Source organism: Cyprinus carpio, chromosome B9, assembly GCF_018340385.1.
Source record: "Cyprinus carpio isolate SPL01 chromosome B9, ASM1834038v1, whole genome shotgun sequence".
Classification (NCBI taxonomy): domain Eukaryota; kingdom Metazoa; phylum Chordata; class Actinopteri; order Cypriniformes; family Cyprinidae; genus Cyprinus; species Cyprinus carpio.
This window is the reverse complement of record NC_056605.1, coordinates 18,629,859-18,648,008: the sequence shown is the minus strand read 5'-3', so window position 1 is coordinate 18,648,008 and position 18,150 is coordinate 18,629,859. Positions and strand designations below refer to the sequence as shown.

At 39.6% G+C, this 18,150-nt stretch overlaps 1 protein-coding gene across 3 annotated transcripts in view; it reads left to right on the top strand.

Moving 5' to 3' along the window:
- The window catches only part of LOC109074470 (diacylglycerol kinase beta-like), a 115,345-nt gene that overhangs the window by 58,470 nt on the left and 38,725 nt on the right, over positions 1-18,150 (top strand). For all 3 annotated transcript variants that reach the window (XM_042731300.1, XM_042731301.1, XM_042731299.1), the window contains 4 exons: positions 606-680; positions 4,979-5,064; positions 7,243-7,332; positions 13,588-13,748. In XM_042731300.1, coding sequence (XP_042587234.1) covers positions 606-680; positions 4,979-5,064; positions 7,243-7,332; positions 13,588-13,748 — 412 coding nt within the window. The remainder of the gene's footprint in view (positions 1-605; positions 681-4,978; positions 5,065-7,242; positions 7,333-13,587; positions 13,749-18,150) is intronic.

Genomic DNA, 18,150 nt, shown 5'->3' with positions numbered 1-18,150 from the left:
GAAGTGAAGGACATTGCAGAGTCCTCAATAATCATTTTATTGCTTCAAGGTTATTGAGGAGCACTGCTGCAACAGTGTGCAATCTGTGTATGTGTGTTTCTGTCTTGCTTGACTTCATTGATTCCGAGGTTTGTGTGGCCTTTTATGATAATGGAATGGTGACGTTTTAAGAATATCATTCCTCCATATGTTTGTCTATCTGTCTTTTCAAGGAACAGTTCAACCGAAATAGAACATTCTGTCATCATTTACTCATCCTCATGGTGTTCCAGCATTAGAGCTGCGACAAACAATTTGTTGATTATCTTTTGAATTAATTGAGGTGGGCATTGCATCGCACTTCTCTCATGAAGGTACCAAGAAGAGTCACCTCCGTACTCTGTACTGACCAGGATATTCTTCAGAAATTAAACCTTTGTGTTCAATGAAAGAGGGAAAGTCATTTGGGCTTGGAATGACAAGAGGGTTGGTAAATGATTGCAGAATTGGTTGAATTATCCATTTAAGCCTTTTATCATATTTTGAAGTTCACAGTGATTACATTTAAAAATATCATTCCTCTATGTGTCTTTTAATGCTTTTCTGTTCTCATCTGTCTTCATCAGGGTGCTGCGGAAATTCCAGTACCTGCTTAACCCCAGACAGGTGTACAGTCTGGATCGGGGAGGACCCATGGCAGGGTAAGACTACTAAAAGCCACCATCAAATTCCAAGGGAGATATGTGCGCATAAAACATTTTGTGAGTCATGACAGGGAATTGCTCAAAAACAGTTTGACATTCTCACTGTTGTTTTGTTCTGGCATGGCGTCCTCCCTCTCTTATCTTTTTGCTTCTACAAACCTGCAATAAAGTGAGCCAACCTGCAGAATCAGAATCAGAATCAGAAAGAGCTTTATTGCCAAGTATGCTTGCGCATACAAGGAATTTGTTTTAGTGACATAAGCTTCCAGTACACAAAAGACAACAACACACAGTCAAAAAAATAAAAAATAAAAACCCTTTGCAGATAAATAAGTGTATAAACAATTGTGCTATAAATGATAATGGAATTGGATTGAGTAAGATGCAGGGATGTACTAGGATGAAGGGGTAACAAATAAATATAAGGATATTGCACATTTTTTTTTTATTGTATAAGTGGGGAACATTTAACTGTTCATGAGGTAGATTGCCTGGGGGAAGAAACTGTTCTTGTGCCTGACTGTCCTGGTATTTGCGGCTCTGAAGCGCCGGCCAGATGGCAAGAGTTCAAAGATGGGGTAACTTGGGTGTGAGGGATCCAGAGTGATTTTCTGAGCCCTTTTCCTCACTCTGCAATCAACTAGTCTGAGAGAGGAACCACTTGCAAAGTGGAGCTGACTTTGAGAAACCTACAAGACATTTACTATGACTCAAGCAGCCCCCTGCTGAGTAAATATATTCATTCAAGCACTGAATGTTCTTCTGAGCCTGTCAGTCATGAAGAGGCTTCCTCTATAAACTACTACATTTTACTAAAGCCTCTTCACCCATGCACTTTAACAATAACCTGTCTTTAACAATAGACCAACTCAAGGTCATCCAAATCAGTTTCAGCAGTAGCAAAGCAGTGAAATCTGACAATGTCACTGTAAGAGGTTCATATTTACATATTAGTTTACGAGTGCCAAATTGGCATATACTCCATACTTATGTTTTAAGTATCATAGGTTTGAATTAAAAAAATGAATAGAAATAAATGCAAATAAGATCCTTATAGGCAACATGTTAAGAAGAACAGTGTTAGTATTATTTTATACTATTACACTATTTATACTTTGAAATAACTTTACCGTTTTATAATTGTATTATTTTTAGATTTTTTATTTCTATTTAGATTTAATCTCTTTATTTTCCTTTTTTAGCAATTTTAGTGCTTTTGAACTTAAACTCATTTTATTTGTCAAGGCTATATTCCTATTTTTCATGTGTTTTTCGTCAAAATTTTATATTTGATTTTATTTTGATTAACAAAACACTTTTTGAAGTAGTTTGTCTATACAGTGGATGAGTAGCACAGAAATAGTTTTAGTTAATAATAACAATATTGATATAGTGCAATATATTTAGGATGGCACAGATTAGATAATTTGACCTCGGAAGAACTTGATGAGAAATCATCTTAACATCTTAAACCAGTCTAAGTTGGTTTGCTGGTCTGAATTGTTCTCCCAGCATGGTCAGATTGGTGTGTTAGCTTTAGCATTAGTTTTAGGCTGCCACTAGCTGGTCATGCAGCTAAAACTAGCTTGGCTTGACCGAAAGACCAGCATAAACCAGTTTACAGTAGACTGGTTTAAGGTTTTTTCCATCACCGATTTTACGTTCATATTAAAGTTAGCAAATCTGAGCACAGTTTGAGACATTAAGATCTTTTCTGGGCTTTTTTCTCAAGAGAAACATCTGAGAAGCAGAAGACTCAATTTGTTTCCCATTTATCTAACAGTTTAGATGTTGGAGAGATTTCATTTGTGTTTTTTATTTGCTATGAGCTCTCACTTTCACTTTAGTGTACTACTGTTATGCAGTTACACATCCTACAAACCCACTCAAAACACATGAGTACATTCTGTTCAGCATCCTGCGGTTGTGCAACAGTGATTCTCATTCAGGAAAAAGGAGAGAGAGAGAGAGAAGTACAGAACAAAAGCTAAGAAATGGTCATTTTGCAGAAAAGCAGGCTAACCTTCCGTCCCAGATCCCTCTCCCACCACACAGTGTGTACTCACGACTGGAACGCTCCTCATCCTGAAGAGACCACTCAGAGAGAGAGAGAGAGACAGAGACAGAGACAGAGACAGAGAGAGAGAGAGAGAGAGGGTGTGACATTGCTGATTTCACTCATGGAGAACAATTTGGACATATATTGTTCTTCCTTAAGCCCTTAGGTCATTTATAAGCATGTAGATCAAGGGCAGCCTTTTTTGATGTGAAGTTTTTAATGTGTCCTGCATGACTGTGCCATTGCTTGTGGTAACAGAGAATTATTCTGAGAGAAAAAGCAACCAAAATTCAGTCAAACATTATACATTTATATTAGGGGAAAAAGCAACTAAATAAATACACTACTGATCAAAAGTTAAGTAAGGGTCAGTAATATTTTTTTATATTAAGAAATTTGGTTTAGGATACATGAAATTGGTCAAATATGACAGTAAAGACATTTATAGTGTTACAAAAGATGTCTGTTCTTAAATAAATGCAGTTCTTTTGAACATTAAATTTGTAAAATCTGGCTGCTGAAAATTCAGCTTTGCCATTACAAAATTAATTGCATTTCAAAATAATACAAAAGAAGTTGTTATAAATTGTAATAATCACAATATTGCTGTTTTGCTGTATTTTTTGATCAAATAAATGCAGCATTGGCTAGCATAAGAGACATAAGCATTACAAAATCCTACTGACCCCAAAGTTTTAAATAGTACTATTTAATAAAAATTTATAAACAGTACTGTTTAAAATGTATCCCTCACTGCTGTTTGATTTAGATTTTTGAATTCACTTTATTTGAACATAAATCTACTTATTTTTCTATACTGCTCTTACACTGCTTTTTTAGCTTTCTAAATATTCTGGTTTATTTGCCAACAAATGAAAATGATGTCATAATTTTCTCACTTTCATGTCATTCTTAACCTCTCAAACTTTATTGCCTTTGTTGAACACAAAGGAAGATATTCTGAAGAATGTTGGTGATCAAAAGGTTTTGGTGATTATTGACTTTAATTGTATGGATTGTATGTGTTCCAAACAGAAGACTCTCGTAGGTTTGAATCTATATGAAGGCGAGTAAATGATTATAGAATCAAAAGATATAGAGATGAAAATAGACAAGTGTGCTCTTTAGCTATATGCAGAAGAGGCCACTCTTACAGCTGTATATAGAAAAACACATAGATTGCTCTGTTGCTATTGGATTAGGAATTGTTTTCGCAAACCACATCTCTACAACAGCAGCCTACATTGCCATTTCAAACAGACTGGCGCTGGTTCATTACAAATTTATCTGGAACAGAGCTCATTTAGTCAGACTGAAACACGATTCCAGCTCAAGCCTGTCCAGAACCACACAGCTATGTTCCACTTGTGTTACTCAGCTATTGAACTTCAGTGGACATCCATGTCGAGGACGTAGTAGTTGTCACTACAGCAATATACCTGAGAAGGTATGAAAAACTGAGAACTGCTTGACTGTGACTGTGTTTTTATTGTAAATGTAGTTATACATTTACTCTCCCCTTTTGCTCTTGTCCTGCATACATAAAACATGCTGCAGTGTCAGAGCCTATCAAAAGATGTTACACAGTATAAATTTTTCAAACACTTGTGTGACTGCTTTGCTTGCGTGTGACGCTCAGTGCTATAGCAGATCCCACATGTGTCTATATGCAGGATATGTTCCTGTCACCCATGTGCTGCAGTACATGCTCCTGACCAGCAGAGGGTGATAGCCTCTGTCCTGCTTCACTGTGCAAATGCTCAAGTGCAAATACTGTATATACATACAATCTTTTTTTTTCATGGCTAAGACAACAAGTTCTATTCATTGAGTGTTTGTCTCATAGCTCTGAGCCAATTTGCAAACAAATAAAAAGTGAACAAAGTTTTGAGACTCAAACTTTAACAGTCAAAAGTGTAGAAACAATGTGCCAAAAAGGCTTTAGTTTAGATGTTTTGGTGGCTCAATGGGTTTGACTTCCAGAGTTTTTCTCCCATGACACTGAATAAAAACAACACAAATCTTACCATCTGTACCATCCTTCAGATCAAACATAAAGCACTGAATAGTAAACTGTAGTGTACATTGCCACTGGGGAATAGTGTGAATGCTGTAGATTGTTGGGTAGCTTTGCTGCAGTGTTGTCACTTCACAGGATCACTTTAATTATAGGACCAAGGAAAGCTTGCATGCAAATACATGAAAGCCACCATCTCATTGTTTTTATGTCTCCCAGGCTCAACTTTTTTCGAGACGTGCCCAATTTCCGTGTACTGGCCTGTGGAGGCGATGGATCAGTGGGGTGGATTTTGGATTATATTGGTGAGTACAGATCAGCAATCAGTGTTTTCCAGAACTGTATTAATTAACATTGTTACATGGACTTAATAGACCATCAGCCTAATGTAGAAGTTTATATGGTACATGCAGAAGTATCATGAACTCGCAGTCTCGCATTGGGATTTCTCACATGACAGCATTTCAGCTCCTCAGTACAGAAAATAAAATGATTTCTGGTTTGCTAAATATCACTTTCTTCTTTCAAGATTAGTTTTTAATGATATGACCAAAGAAAACACCTTCATTTGAGTGACAGATCTAATACTGACCGTCTAGTTTGATTGCACTTTATATTTCCTTCTATTTTGCATCTGCATTTCCCCTAGGAGATGAATAAAGTATGTCTACCAATTCATCGACAAAGATTCGAACATTAGGACATCCTTCCATGTGGTACTTGATTCAAGGCTGGCTCTTATTTAAGGCACATATAATCGGGACGTTTAACCGTCAGAAAGATTATTGTTTCTAGGAAGCGCATTGACTCATCTGTGAGTGACCTCTTTCATGTAAGTGAATGCAGGATAACAGTGGAGATATAAAGGCCTGCCTTTCCCCCTCCTGACAGCCGTATTGATGTTAGTGGACAAGCGCCGGAGAGGAACCTGTGTGGGCGGTGGTAAATATCGCCGCTAAGTGCTGATTTAGAATCAACTTGGTCTCCAAACCCTTGGCTTGAAATTACAATTGGCTGAAACTTGAACTTAAATCAGAAACGATGTGCTCTTTATCCCTTTAAAGACTCTTTAGCCTGTCAAATTAAGGAGGACAGGGACGCATGTGGGAGTCTGTCCTCCTAACAGCCCTAAAGTGATGATTTAGGAGCAGCGTTTGAATGAGAGACGCTCTGCGATCAGTCCTTGCTTGTTGGTCACCCACACAAGTTTGACTGGTATTAGAAAATGTCTGCTGCTGATGATTACTCAGAGAGCCCCTGCGGTTAGACAGTACATCATGCCATACGGACCAGCACCGAAAACAACGTCCCCGCAGTCCTTGTGCACATAGCAATGAGCCACACAGGGACCATCAGCGTGAGGACAGAAAGATACAGTTCATCATGTTGCCTCTCTTCGGCAGAGAGCACACACTGCTGTGTCTGGGAACAAGAGAAACAAACAAAATTTATTGTAAATTATTATTATGAGGAATGATATACATTGATGCATGAAGCACTAGTCAATGCTGTATGCCTAATTTCAGTGCCGATCAGGGTCTGCAACCAGGCCAAGGAAATTTAAAAAAGAGTGTAATATATATCCATATTAGTGCATTTATTTTACCATTTGAAAAAAAAAGTTTTTAAGAAATTACTACTTATAATTAGCAAGAATGCATTAAATTGATCAAAAGTAATTTTACAAAAGATATCTGTTTCCAGTAAATGCTGTTCTTTTGAATTTTCTATTCATCGAAGAATCCTGAAAGCAGTACAACTGTATTCAACATTGATGGCACCAAATCAGCATTTTGATATGATCGTGTGACACTTGAAGACTGGGGTAATGGCTGCTGAAAATTTAGCCTTGCCATCACAGGAATAAATTTCATTTTATAATATATTAAAAAAGAAATGTTATTTTAAATTGTAATAATATTTCACAATGTAACTGTATTTTTAATTAGATAAAAGCAGCCTTGATGAGCATAAGAGATTTCTTTCAAAAACATTCAATAATCCTCAACCTCAAACTTTTGAACATTATTGTACATGCATGTGAATCCATTAAATATAATCATAATTTATGTCCAAGTTAAATATGTGCTTTAAATTTATTTATACTTAAAGTAATAAATTTTAGTGTGGGTTGAAAATATTTTGAAACAAATTAAGCTTTTTGAGGTATAAAGGTATATGTATTTAATTTCTTTCACAAAAAAAAATTAAATAAATAAAAAATTAAAAGGAGAATGACCCCCCTTTTTGTTTTCTAACACTCCCCCATGTTCCATTATTAAGCCAAACAAATAGTCCCACCCCAAATGTACAGTGAAGTGTTGAGCCAGTGTTGCAGGCCACTGTGCAATGTTTTGAGCACCACAGAGACCCATTGTTTACACTTTTCAAGGAACTCTGCAAATTAAACTGGAATAATAGAGAGTGTTTTAACATGAAAATGACACACAGCAGCTTTAACAGCTCTCTTTGTTTCTCAACAGATAAATCCAATTTTGCTCGGCATCCACCTGTTGCGATCCTGCCGCTGGGTACTGGGAATGACCTCGCTCGCTGTCTGCGCTGGGGTGGAGGTGAGGAATAAATAACAGACTGTCCACCAGCAGTTGGAGGGAATTACTAAAGACCTTTGAAATGAAACTTAAAAGGCTTTCTTCACAGAACCACTCGAGTTGAGATTAGGCTTTGAATTCTTTGAATCTGAACGCAATCCCGTATAAACCCTTCAAAAGGATTTTCCTTGCTTTCCTTTAAACACCCCCCAAAAAAAGGTCAGACTGTAATAATCAAACTTGATCGCAGTTAGCTGAATGCTCCAGTCACATGAATAAAAGGATTTGTTGAGACCACACTTGAATTGAGGAATTTGATACTGTAATCTTCATCATACAGATGACCGTGACAAGCACTTGCCCAGTTAAACCAATTTCAGTAAAAACCCAAAGGGATAGTTCACCCAAAAAAAGGAAAATTCTCTCATCATTTGTCTTCAGCACAAACGGAGAACTCTTCATTAATGTACTGGACCAGTTTGGCCAAACAGTTGCTGGTAGCCATTGACTTCTATACCAGCAGCCAGCATTCTTTTAAGGTGTTCAGCAGAGTAAAGAAACTCATACAGGTTAGGAACAACTTGATGTTGTTTTCATTTTTGGGTGAATTATCACTTTAAACGTATTTATCTTAGTTAGATACCAAGGCAGTTTTTCTCATTTAAAATAAGCTCAGGTTCCCTTTCAGTCGGTCACTCTCGACGCCACGTCGGTGACCGACGAAAATGGGATATCGCTTCGATAGACCAATCTACTTCGAGTGTAAACTAAACGAGCCAATGCACATTGGCATACAATTATTGCATCCAGCTGCCGCTGATCACAGCGTGAGTATAATAAGGCAGCAGGTGCAATGAATACCAGCTTTTCGCTTCGGAGCCGAGCGTTAGTATCGTTCTGCTCAACTGTGTCTGCTGTGAACTATGGCGTTAGCACGCTCTCGGAAGCTTCATGTGTTGGCGAGATGGCGCTTCAGCGGTGGTCGCTTCCAGCGTCGAGTGGATTGCACACTTCAGGCTGCACTACCCCCTGTTGTGTTGCAAGCGGCCAATTCCCCTGTGCGCCTCAGCACTAAAAGAGCATTTCCTAAAGAGCAAATTTCTTTAAAAGAGCTTCACGGGTGCGTCTTTGTAAAGACGACAGATTGTCCTTAAGGATGCTGTTTCACCCGTGAGTTTCTGGGTGCAGTCGTTACCTGGCAACAGGTGATGGTCACGATTGCTGCCTCATGTGTCTGGGCAAACACGCTGAGGTAGCTTTCGTGGATGAGTCATCTTCTCTCTGCAGGAAGATGACCATCTCGGAGCTGCGAACCAGGCTCTGCTTCCTTCAAAAAAGGGGGCGGAGTCCCGTTGCCGCTGCCGCGATTTGGGGCTCGTTCTGGCGGCCGACAGACGAAAACCATTTCCAGCAGTAGCACGGGCGGTTTGAGGATTATATTGGTGACAAACCCCGCAGGGAACCAACCCTCTGGGGACCATCACGCCTCTTGCATCTCCGATCCAGAGGAGTAACCCACGGAACACGCTGGGCCCTCTTCAAAGAGCGTACCAGTGGTATCCAGTGGGCCTCCCCCTGACCAGATGTCGATCTCAGCATCGGAGGGAGAGCTGTCAGACGAAGATTCGGCAATGCTGCCGCCCTCTGGGAGGACGGTGGCGGAGCCTGAATTGGATCCGGAGATGACAGCTATGCTTTCCTGGGCCGCCGAGAGGGTAGGGCTCGAGTGGAAATCTCCACCGCGTCCCGAGCCCTCGAGGCAGGATGATTGGTTTCTCAAGGTGGCGCGCGCTGGTTTTCAGCGCCCCACCCTGGTGCCTTTCTTCCCGGAAGTGCATGACGAGCTCACCAGGTCGTGGATGGCACCTTTTACTGCCAGAAACTGGCTGGTGGGCTCCTCCTCCCTCACCACCCTCGATGGCAGTGCAGCGAAGGGGTATTCGAAGATGCCCGATTGTGGTTGTGCTTTCCTTCTGCAGCAAGGGCTGGAGCGAAGGCTGTCTCCCTCCAACCTCAAAGTCCAGGTTGCCGCTATTGCTGCGTACCATGACCCCGTGAATGGGAAGTCTTTAGGTAAGCATGACCTCGTCATCAGGTTCCTTAGAGGAACCCTCCATACCCTCTAGGGACCCTCCATACCCTCTTGGGACCTGACTCTGGTGCTGAAATCACTACAGCAGGGCCCATTCGAGCCTTTGCATTCAGTCGAGCCAAAGTTTCTTTCATTGAAAACTCTGTTCCTGCTTGTACTGGCCTCCTTTAAGAGGGTAGGGGACCTGCACGCATTTTCGGTCGACGAGTCATGCCTAGAGTTTGGGCCGGCGGACTCCCAGGTAATCCTGAGGCCCCGGCCCGGCTACGTGCCCAAGGTTCCAACTACACCCTTCAAAGACCAAGTGGTGAACCTGCAAGCGCTGCCCCTGGAGGAGGCAGACCCAGCCCTGGCTTTGCTCTGTCCCGTCCGAGCATTAAGATGCTACGTAGACCGGACACAAAGCTTCAGGATATAGGACCAGCTCTTTGTCTGTTACAGAGGCCGGCAGAAGGGGAATGTCTGCTCTAAGCAGAGGATGGCCCACTGGATTGTGGATGCCATTGCCCTGGCTTATCAGGCACAGGGTGGGCCCTGCCCGTTCAGGTTGCGAGCTCACTCAACTAGAAGTGTTGCATCCTCCTGGGCGCTGGCTCGTGGTGCCTCGCTGACAGATATTTGTAGAGCTGCGGGCTGGACGACCCCTAACATGTTTGCTGGGTTCTATAGCCTTCGTGTTGAGCCGGTATTCTCCTGTGTTCTCACCTCAAACGGGTAGTGGCACCGAGAGGCCCCTGTTAGTGTCGGCTTGCTAAAACTGCTCCAGAGTGTCCGTACTGTAGACCCTGTTGAGATCCTCCATCACCCTAGGCAGCTGGACGCGGCGGAACGTCCGGCGCCAGGCCTTCATGATGAATCCGTGAGAACCATGGAAGGCTGGGTTCCATATTGAGACCTAAGCGGTACTCGTATGCGTATAGTCCACGGTATAGCCTTAGAGCCCGTGTTTCCCCGGCAGACTTCTGCCTTTCCAGGAGGGTTTGAATCACCTCAAATTTCTCCATATACACCTAAACGGATGCTATATGTGTATTTGCTCTCGAGACCTCCTTCGGGAAGGATGGAGCCTCCGCAGCGTCCCTGTTCCAAGTGGGACGGGTACGTTTTCCCAGTGTTATCCAGTCTCACCCGGTGAGGTAGTGCTTTGACAATGGTGAGTGGAGCTACTTGTTCCGAGAGCCCGGCCTACACCTAATAGGGGCGCAGGCGGCTCGCACAGGGCACTGGAAGGGGCAGCACCCATGGCGCTTTGGTAGGGATCCCATTTTCGTCGGTCACCGACGTGGCGTCGAGAGTGACTGACTGAAAGGGAACGTCTCGGTTACGTATGGTAAGCCTCGTTCCCTGAAGGAGGGAACGGAGACGCCACGTCCCGTCGCCATGGTTGCTGTACCACCGCTGAGCCGCCGGGTCTCCGGCTCGGCTCCTCAGCGAAAACCTGGTATGCATTGCACCTGCTGCCTTATTATACTCACGCTGTGATCAGCGGCAGCTGGATGCGATAATTGCATGCCAATGTGCATTGGCTGGTTTAGTTTACACTCGAAGTAGATTGGTCTATCGAAGCGATATCCCATTTTCGTCGGTCACCGACGTGGCGTCTCCGTTCCCTCCTTCAGGGAACGAGGGTTACCATACGTAACCGAGACGTTTTTCAACTGTATTTACCTAATTATGTATATTTCATTTTATTTTATCTATATTACCAAAAATAATTTTCAGTAGTTTTTGTTAATAACACTGTTAAAAGGTGCTTTAAAAATTAATTCAGTTAGAGTCATTTTTAACAAGAGATAAATAAACTATTCTTTGAGTATATATAGACTTGCCAATCAGTTGCCAACAAGAGACCTGCACTGTTTCATTCCTGTGTGATAACATGTGCTTGTTCTTGATTAGATATGTGGGTTTATTCAGTAGTTATGATGGAATGATATGCATCAGTGAGCCTGCATCTGCTTTTAAGGCAGGTGTGGATGGCCTTGTACAGGCTGCTGAATTAATTGGCCTCGTATTAGTGTTTCCTGTGTGAGCATGTGTGTGGTTTGTGCAAAAGGGTAAGGTTTTGCATAAATGTATTCTTAATTTCATTTGGATGGTAGGCTGTTTTTTTTCTCTCTCCATGCGAGTTGATTGACTTTGAAACACGTGTAGCACCTGTAGTCAGTGCAGAGGTGCCATGTGAGCGTCCGTTAATGTAACGTTCGCCTGGAAGTGTCTGCATGTCTGGTTCAGAAAGGCAGAGTGAGCACCTGGGTGTCATCACACATGTGATATATTTTGCTCCTTGGGTTGCCAGGCGGGAGCCAGTACCCCACTGACTCTCAGCATGACGGCCATCGTTAAAAGATGGCAACGTAACAAGTAGACTCTGTATCCTGTCCGTTACAATAAGGAAGTAATTGCAGTTCAATCACCTCAGGGAACCTTTCTAAGGATCCCTTCATGTCATTTGGAAGGGTTGCCAGGCATTGACAAAATCCTCTTAGGTCATGGTGTTCATCCACTTGATGTAATGCAGTAGACAATTTGAATGAGTCTTTTTTTAATGTACACTGCTATTCAAAAGTTTGGGATTAGTAAGATTTTTAGTAAGAGTCTATTATGCTCATCGAGGCTGTATTTATTTATTTTAAGATAATGAATGGTATTATATTATTATTGTTAAATGTTATTGAAATTTCTGTTATTTTTTTAATTTTTTAATGTACTTTAAAATATAATTTATTTCTGTGATCCAGTTTTCAGTGTCACACGATCCTTCAGAAATCGTTCTAATATGCTGATTTATTATCAGTGTTGAAACTGATTTGCTGCTTAATATTTTTTGAAAACTGTGATACTTTTTCTTTGATTCTTTGATAAATAAAAATATAAAAAAGAGCAATGTTTATTCAAAATAGAAATCTTTTCTAGCAATATAAGTCTTTACTATCACTTTTTATCCATTTAACAAATCATTGCTGAATAAAAATATTAATTTCCTTAAAAAAAATTTTTTTTTAATTTACTGACCCCAAACTTTTGAATAGTAGTGTATATTGTAACACATAATTTCTATTTTGAATAAACACTGTTATTTTTATCTTTTTATTTATCAAAGAATCCTGAAAAAAGTATCATAGGTCCCAAAAAAAAAATTAAGCAGCACAACTGTTTCTAACATTGATTATAAATCAGCATATTAGAATGATTTCCGAAGGATCGTGTGGCATACAAGACTGGAGTAACGTATATTTTTAAGTATATTTTAATTATTTTTAAGTATAAAAACGGTTGTTTTAAATTGCAGAAATATTTCACAAAATTACAGTAAACTTTTCTGTATTTTTAATCAAATAGATACAGCCTTTTTGAGCATAAGAAACTTCTCTAAAAAGCATTAAAAATCTTACTGATCTTAAACTTTTGAATGGTAGTGTAAAAAAAAAAAAAAATTTGAATGTTGTGGTCCTTTAACAGCTATTACGCTCCTCTTATTCAGCAATAGAAAATGAATGAATTATGAAGTTAAAAATCTATCCACACAAAAAAAATGACAGCCAATATGCTTATAAAAAAAAATCATAGAGGGATTGCTAGGGCTAAATAATGATGTAATAATTATAAAATAATTTAATACATTTACATTTTACAGAAACAGTATTTAAAGAATAATGTTTTATGAAAACCATTTATGATTCTCATCTCAATCTTATAGTTTTGATTAGAATACATTACATCTAGTTTGGTGGTGGCTACGGTCTGGTTTTAACACACCTAAAGCTCAAATTTCTGAAAATTTGGTATACATATATACTCAGAACGTCTGTAGTACTTTCCATTGGAAATGAATAAACTTGTCGTTTGTCAAAGAAAAGGCTGCTTTATACTGTCACAGCATTGTGTTACTTAGGCACATTTAATCATTTGATCTTGCTGTGCTGAAGTTTTAATTAAGCCATGTTAACCTTGGATTTGAGATAATGCGAGTCTTTTATTGTCACAAGTAGAACAAAAGTTGAATTGTGCTTGTTTTATTCTTCTTTTCTATGTGTGGACACTTGCACACTCATGTTCATAGATAAAAATAAGCTTTTGTGCTTTTCTTCATGTGTGAGGCTGCAACAGTAACAACATCCACACATCAGTTCACGCTTTATATGTTGTGTAGGTTCATGCAGTGTCTGTGTTGTGATTGGCAGGCTATGAAGGAGGCAGTCTGGTCAAGTTCCTCAGGGACATCGAGCACAGCACCGAAGTGCTGCTTGACCGCTGGAACATCGACATTGTCCCTGATGATAAGGAGGAGAAGGGCGACCCTGTGCCCTACAGCATAGTGAACAACTACTTCTCCATTGGAGTGGTGAGAACATACTACACTTTCACACAAATGCTTACAGCTCAGAGAGACTCAACATCAGAACTCCTGAAAGAGCCGTTATATTAAACCTCCTCCTCGTATCCACACTCATTCATCAGAACAAATCTCTTACTCCCATTATGAGACTGTACTTTTACCAAAGCCTGAGGCTAAACTGCTCTTTAAAGCAATTTGTGATTAATTAAACGTTGTTTTCTCATGTAGCATTAGAATTAATTATAATTGTCAGGGGAACAACAACATGGTCAAACTTGTGTTTTAAATGTGATTTACTGCGTCTGAAACAGTTTCATGCCTGTGACTCTGTGTATTATTGCACAGAATTCTCTTTCCCACACACAGTTGCTTAGCAACCCTCTTCTGTTCAAATGTTATATCCCATGTTGTTGCTATAATCAAGCACTTATTATCAGAGCAGTTAAATGTCGAATCAATATGTATTTTTTTTTTATTTTTTTTGACAGAGTAGTTACATAATCTTTTCTACTTCTTTTTATATACCAACTTGTGGGGCAGATTATATAACAAATAAATAAGTTTTTTTTTTTTTTTTTTTTATGTTTTTTTCAAGTGTTTTTTGCCAGATGGATAGATGGTCACTTTCTATTGCTCTAAGAAGTTACTGACTTAGAAGTTGCTGAAAAGATCCCAAATAAAATGAGAGGAAAACTGAATTCAAAGATGCAGGAGTGAATGCCAGTGAGGTTATTTGCAGATCGGGCTGAATTTCTGTTCTTTCGCTGGCACAGTCTGGCCACGCAGGGGCCAGGTGAGTCTCCGTGAGCCTGTCGTCCTCCCCTTGTTTAGCTAATGATTAATTTCTGTCCTGTTTTTAGAGCCTGTCACTATAAATAGTAAGTCTGCTTTCATTTCTGAAAAATGTCCAATGTTCTATTATAATCAGCCAAATCCCAGGTGTGTTGGATGACTGCTGTTTTATCTCGCTGAAATGTGCCAAGTAGTCAGGCCACATTTAGAATGGCCAGAAATAGTGACGCGACCTGAAAGGGCCACCTGACCTGGTTGAAATGGGTGTGAAGAGTGGCAGGAGGCACATGCAAGCTTTACGCAAGGTGGCATGGAGGAATGCGCCACTTCAGGGCTGTTATGTAACTCGGCTTAGTGTCCCGCTGTCTCTGTGTTCATCAGCCAATGACACAGACCACATAAGAGTTATTGTTGTAGAAGCCTGGAGAAATTGTTGTTGGATTGTGCAAATAATAAATCTAGCATTCTAGCTCTATAGGATATATAATGCATTTGTAATGATTAACAGACCTCAGTACCTTATACCTTATGTACCTGAATGTTTTTGAAAGAAGTCTCTTATGCTCCCTATTTATTTGATCAGTGCCTGTAGTATTATAAAATATTGTTAGAATTTAAAATAACTGTTTTCTATTTTGATATATTTTAAAATGTAATTTATTCCTGTGACTTATTTACCGATTTATTAATAGTCACTTGTTAAGTTTAGGTATTAGGTTGGATTTGGGATGTAGAATATGGTCATAAAGAATATGTGCTTTATAAGTACTAATGAACAGCCAATATGTTAATAATAGGCATGCTAATAAGCAACTAGTTTATAGTGAGAAACGGTCCCTACACTAAAGAGTTACCATTTGTGTCAGTTCAAATACAGAAACACTGCGAAGACGCAGCTGTTTGTTCTGGTCAGGTTTGTGTCAGCCCATCTGATGATACAGTGTGGTGGTTTGAAAAGGCTGGGTAATGTGAAGGAGTGCTGACTGTGAATGGACAATGGCCTATACTGTGAACCCTGAGTCTTGTGATGGGGGTGGACTGACTGTGCCATGTGGGTCCTTGCGTGGCTTGGCACTAATACTACTTCTCACAAGACAGCAGTATATTAAAAACTGGTGAGTTGAATATTTTCTTCAAAGCTGTAGTGTCTCTTTTTTTTTTTTTTGGATTTTAAAAATACCAAGAAAACTAAAAGAGAGACAGTTGTAGGTTAAAGGATTAATTCACTCAAAAAATAAACATCCACTCTCATGTTGTTCCAAACCTGTATGACTTTGTATTTTAAAAAAATTTGAGAACTGTGCCCATACAATAAAAGTCAGTGGGGTCCAATGTAGTTTGGACCCAAACATTATTCAAAATATCTTCTTTTGTGTTCTGCAGATGAAAAAAAGTGATACAGGTTTGAAACATGAGGGTGAGTAAATGATGACAGTGTGTTCATTCTTTATTGAACTGTCCCTTTAATATCCCTAAAAAGTGTAAACATCCAGACAATGCTGTAATTATTGCTGTAATTACATTTGGTGGGGCTAGTGGCTTCTGCTTTAAACTATTTCAGATATGAAACTCTGTCATATCATAACTGACTATTCATGAATGAATGATAGCAGTAAAGTACCTAATAATGCATGCTTTGAAGGTTGCAGTTGATTGGATTTCAGTATGATGGACTGTACTGAGGATGCAGGCAATATTGTAGGGGGCCTTTGGTGTCTGAAATCACGGTGCTGTTGTGTATGGTGCAGTGTGGCATGGCACTGGAGCACAGGGACAGGGTGCTGCGAGTCCAGGAGGACAGGACAGATGGCTCCGCATTGGGCGCCACTGACACCTGAGTAAACCAGTGCCATGACTCATGCACTGATGTAATCATTAGTAATGCTGTTTCAGCCTTCAACATTTTCCAGTCACTATCCATTGAGGTTGCCATGGCGTTTGTGGTTTTCAGGCCGCTATCACCAGGGTTATGTATTTCATCATTTGTGACATTCAGAATGCTCATTTTCTCTTTAGCTATCTAATATCCATGTGGAAAGAAATATTCTATGGATAGTCCAACCAAAAATGACTGATGCTGTTCCAGATCTATATGACTTTCTTTTTCTGTGGAACACAAACAGATTTTTTGAAACATCAACTGTCTCTTTGAGTCCATGTTATGCTAACTAAGGAACCCTCAAAGTTGACATTTCAAAAATCACACTTTGGGACCTTTGCTGGCACATTGCTATTTTGAGGAATGGAAAAAAGACTGCGCCTTAGGTCAACTGAAACCTGGTCTAAAGTCTGGCACAATGTTTTTTCTTTGTTATTTAAAGAGTGCATTAGTATATGCAGGTCCACAATGCGCCTACACGCTGCTTATTAAACACCCAGGGACGCACAGCATTACACAATCATGCCAAATATTAAAAATTAAAGGATTAAAATGCAAAAATAATATTATCGTGTAGGCTACATAAATATAAAATTGCCTACATGTAGTAATGGATAGTCATAACATGTATCAAAATTATGCTACCTATTTGCTCGAGCACGAGCAGTTTCGTTTCATCTTGGAGATGCGTTTTGTCTTTGCACTTGCCAGTTCTGCCATGTAAATAACAAATCGGTCATGGCACAAGCACAACTGGCTCTTAAAGGGAATGGGAGATGAGACTTTGATTGATTTATTGCAAGTTACGCCCAAAAAACACCCATTACTCATTAATAGAATAGGGACTACCCATTAAGACCATGTGCCCGGCCGCGCCGACCATTTTCACGTCGTTAGACTAGCAAAAGTTGATTCAGACATGCCCTGAGTTCCCCTGCGCCATGCGATTTAGACCATGCACTTAGATCGTTAAAATAGGGCCCTTAATGGTCAAGATTTAAGCACATTGAGAAACTTTTGTGAGAAGTGACAATCCTCTGTGCTTACGCATCACTATACGTGACATTATGTCATGCTTCATAGTAATGTATTATGATTTACCAGTACTAAAAAGGTATTGCGATACCCTGTCTTTAAAAATGGTACTCATGCGCTATCACACACCCAATGCTCGTGCACTAAAAGCCACTTCTCTCAGACAGCATAAGTGATCGCAAATTCAGATCTCTTTCGCTACTTATTGTGCTTTAATGGACAAGTATAGAAAAAATTATGCTCGTCTTATGAGTGAACTGAATGTAAACAGCTGAAAAAAAACACGTGTATCAATAAATTGGATCTGTCCAGCTCTTAAAGTGACAGCAAGCTAATATTCCAGCTGCTGTCTGTATCTATAATGTTAATCAAACAACAAAGGAAAAAGAGAAAATCATGCACTGATCTTGACTGACTAAATTTAGTAGATTTTAAAAATATCAGTGTATGAATGTTTAATTCATACAAATAAAACTATAAAGTGCTTTACTTTTTAATTTTGATTACCTCATTCAATGTCTATTTTATCTCTTACTTGAATACAACTCTTAAATTTCATTTATGTATTTTTATGTTGTTTTATTGTATTTATCCTTTTGTTTGTTGCTTGCGTCTCTGTTAATTAGGGCTGCCCCCTAATAGTCGACTAACCGCTGCATGACAGATGAGTGTTGGTGCAGTGACATGCTCCGTAAATAATTA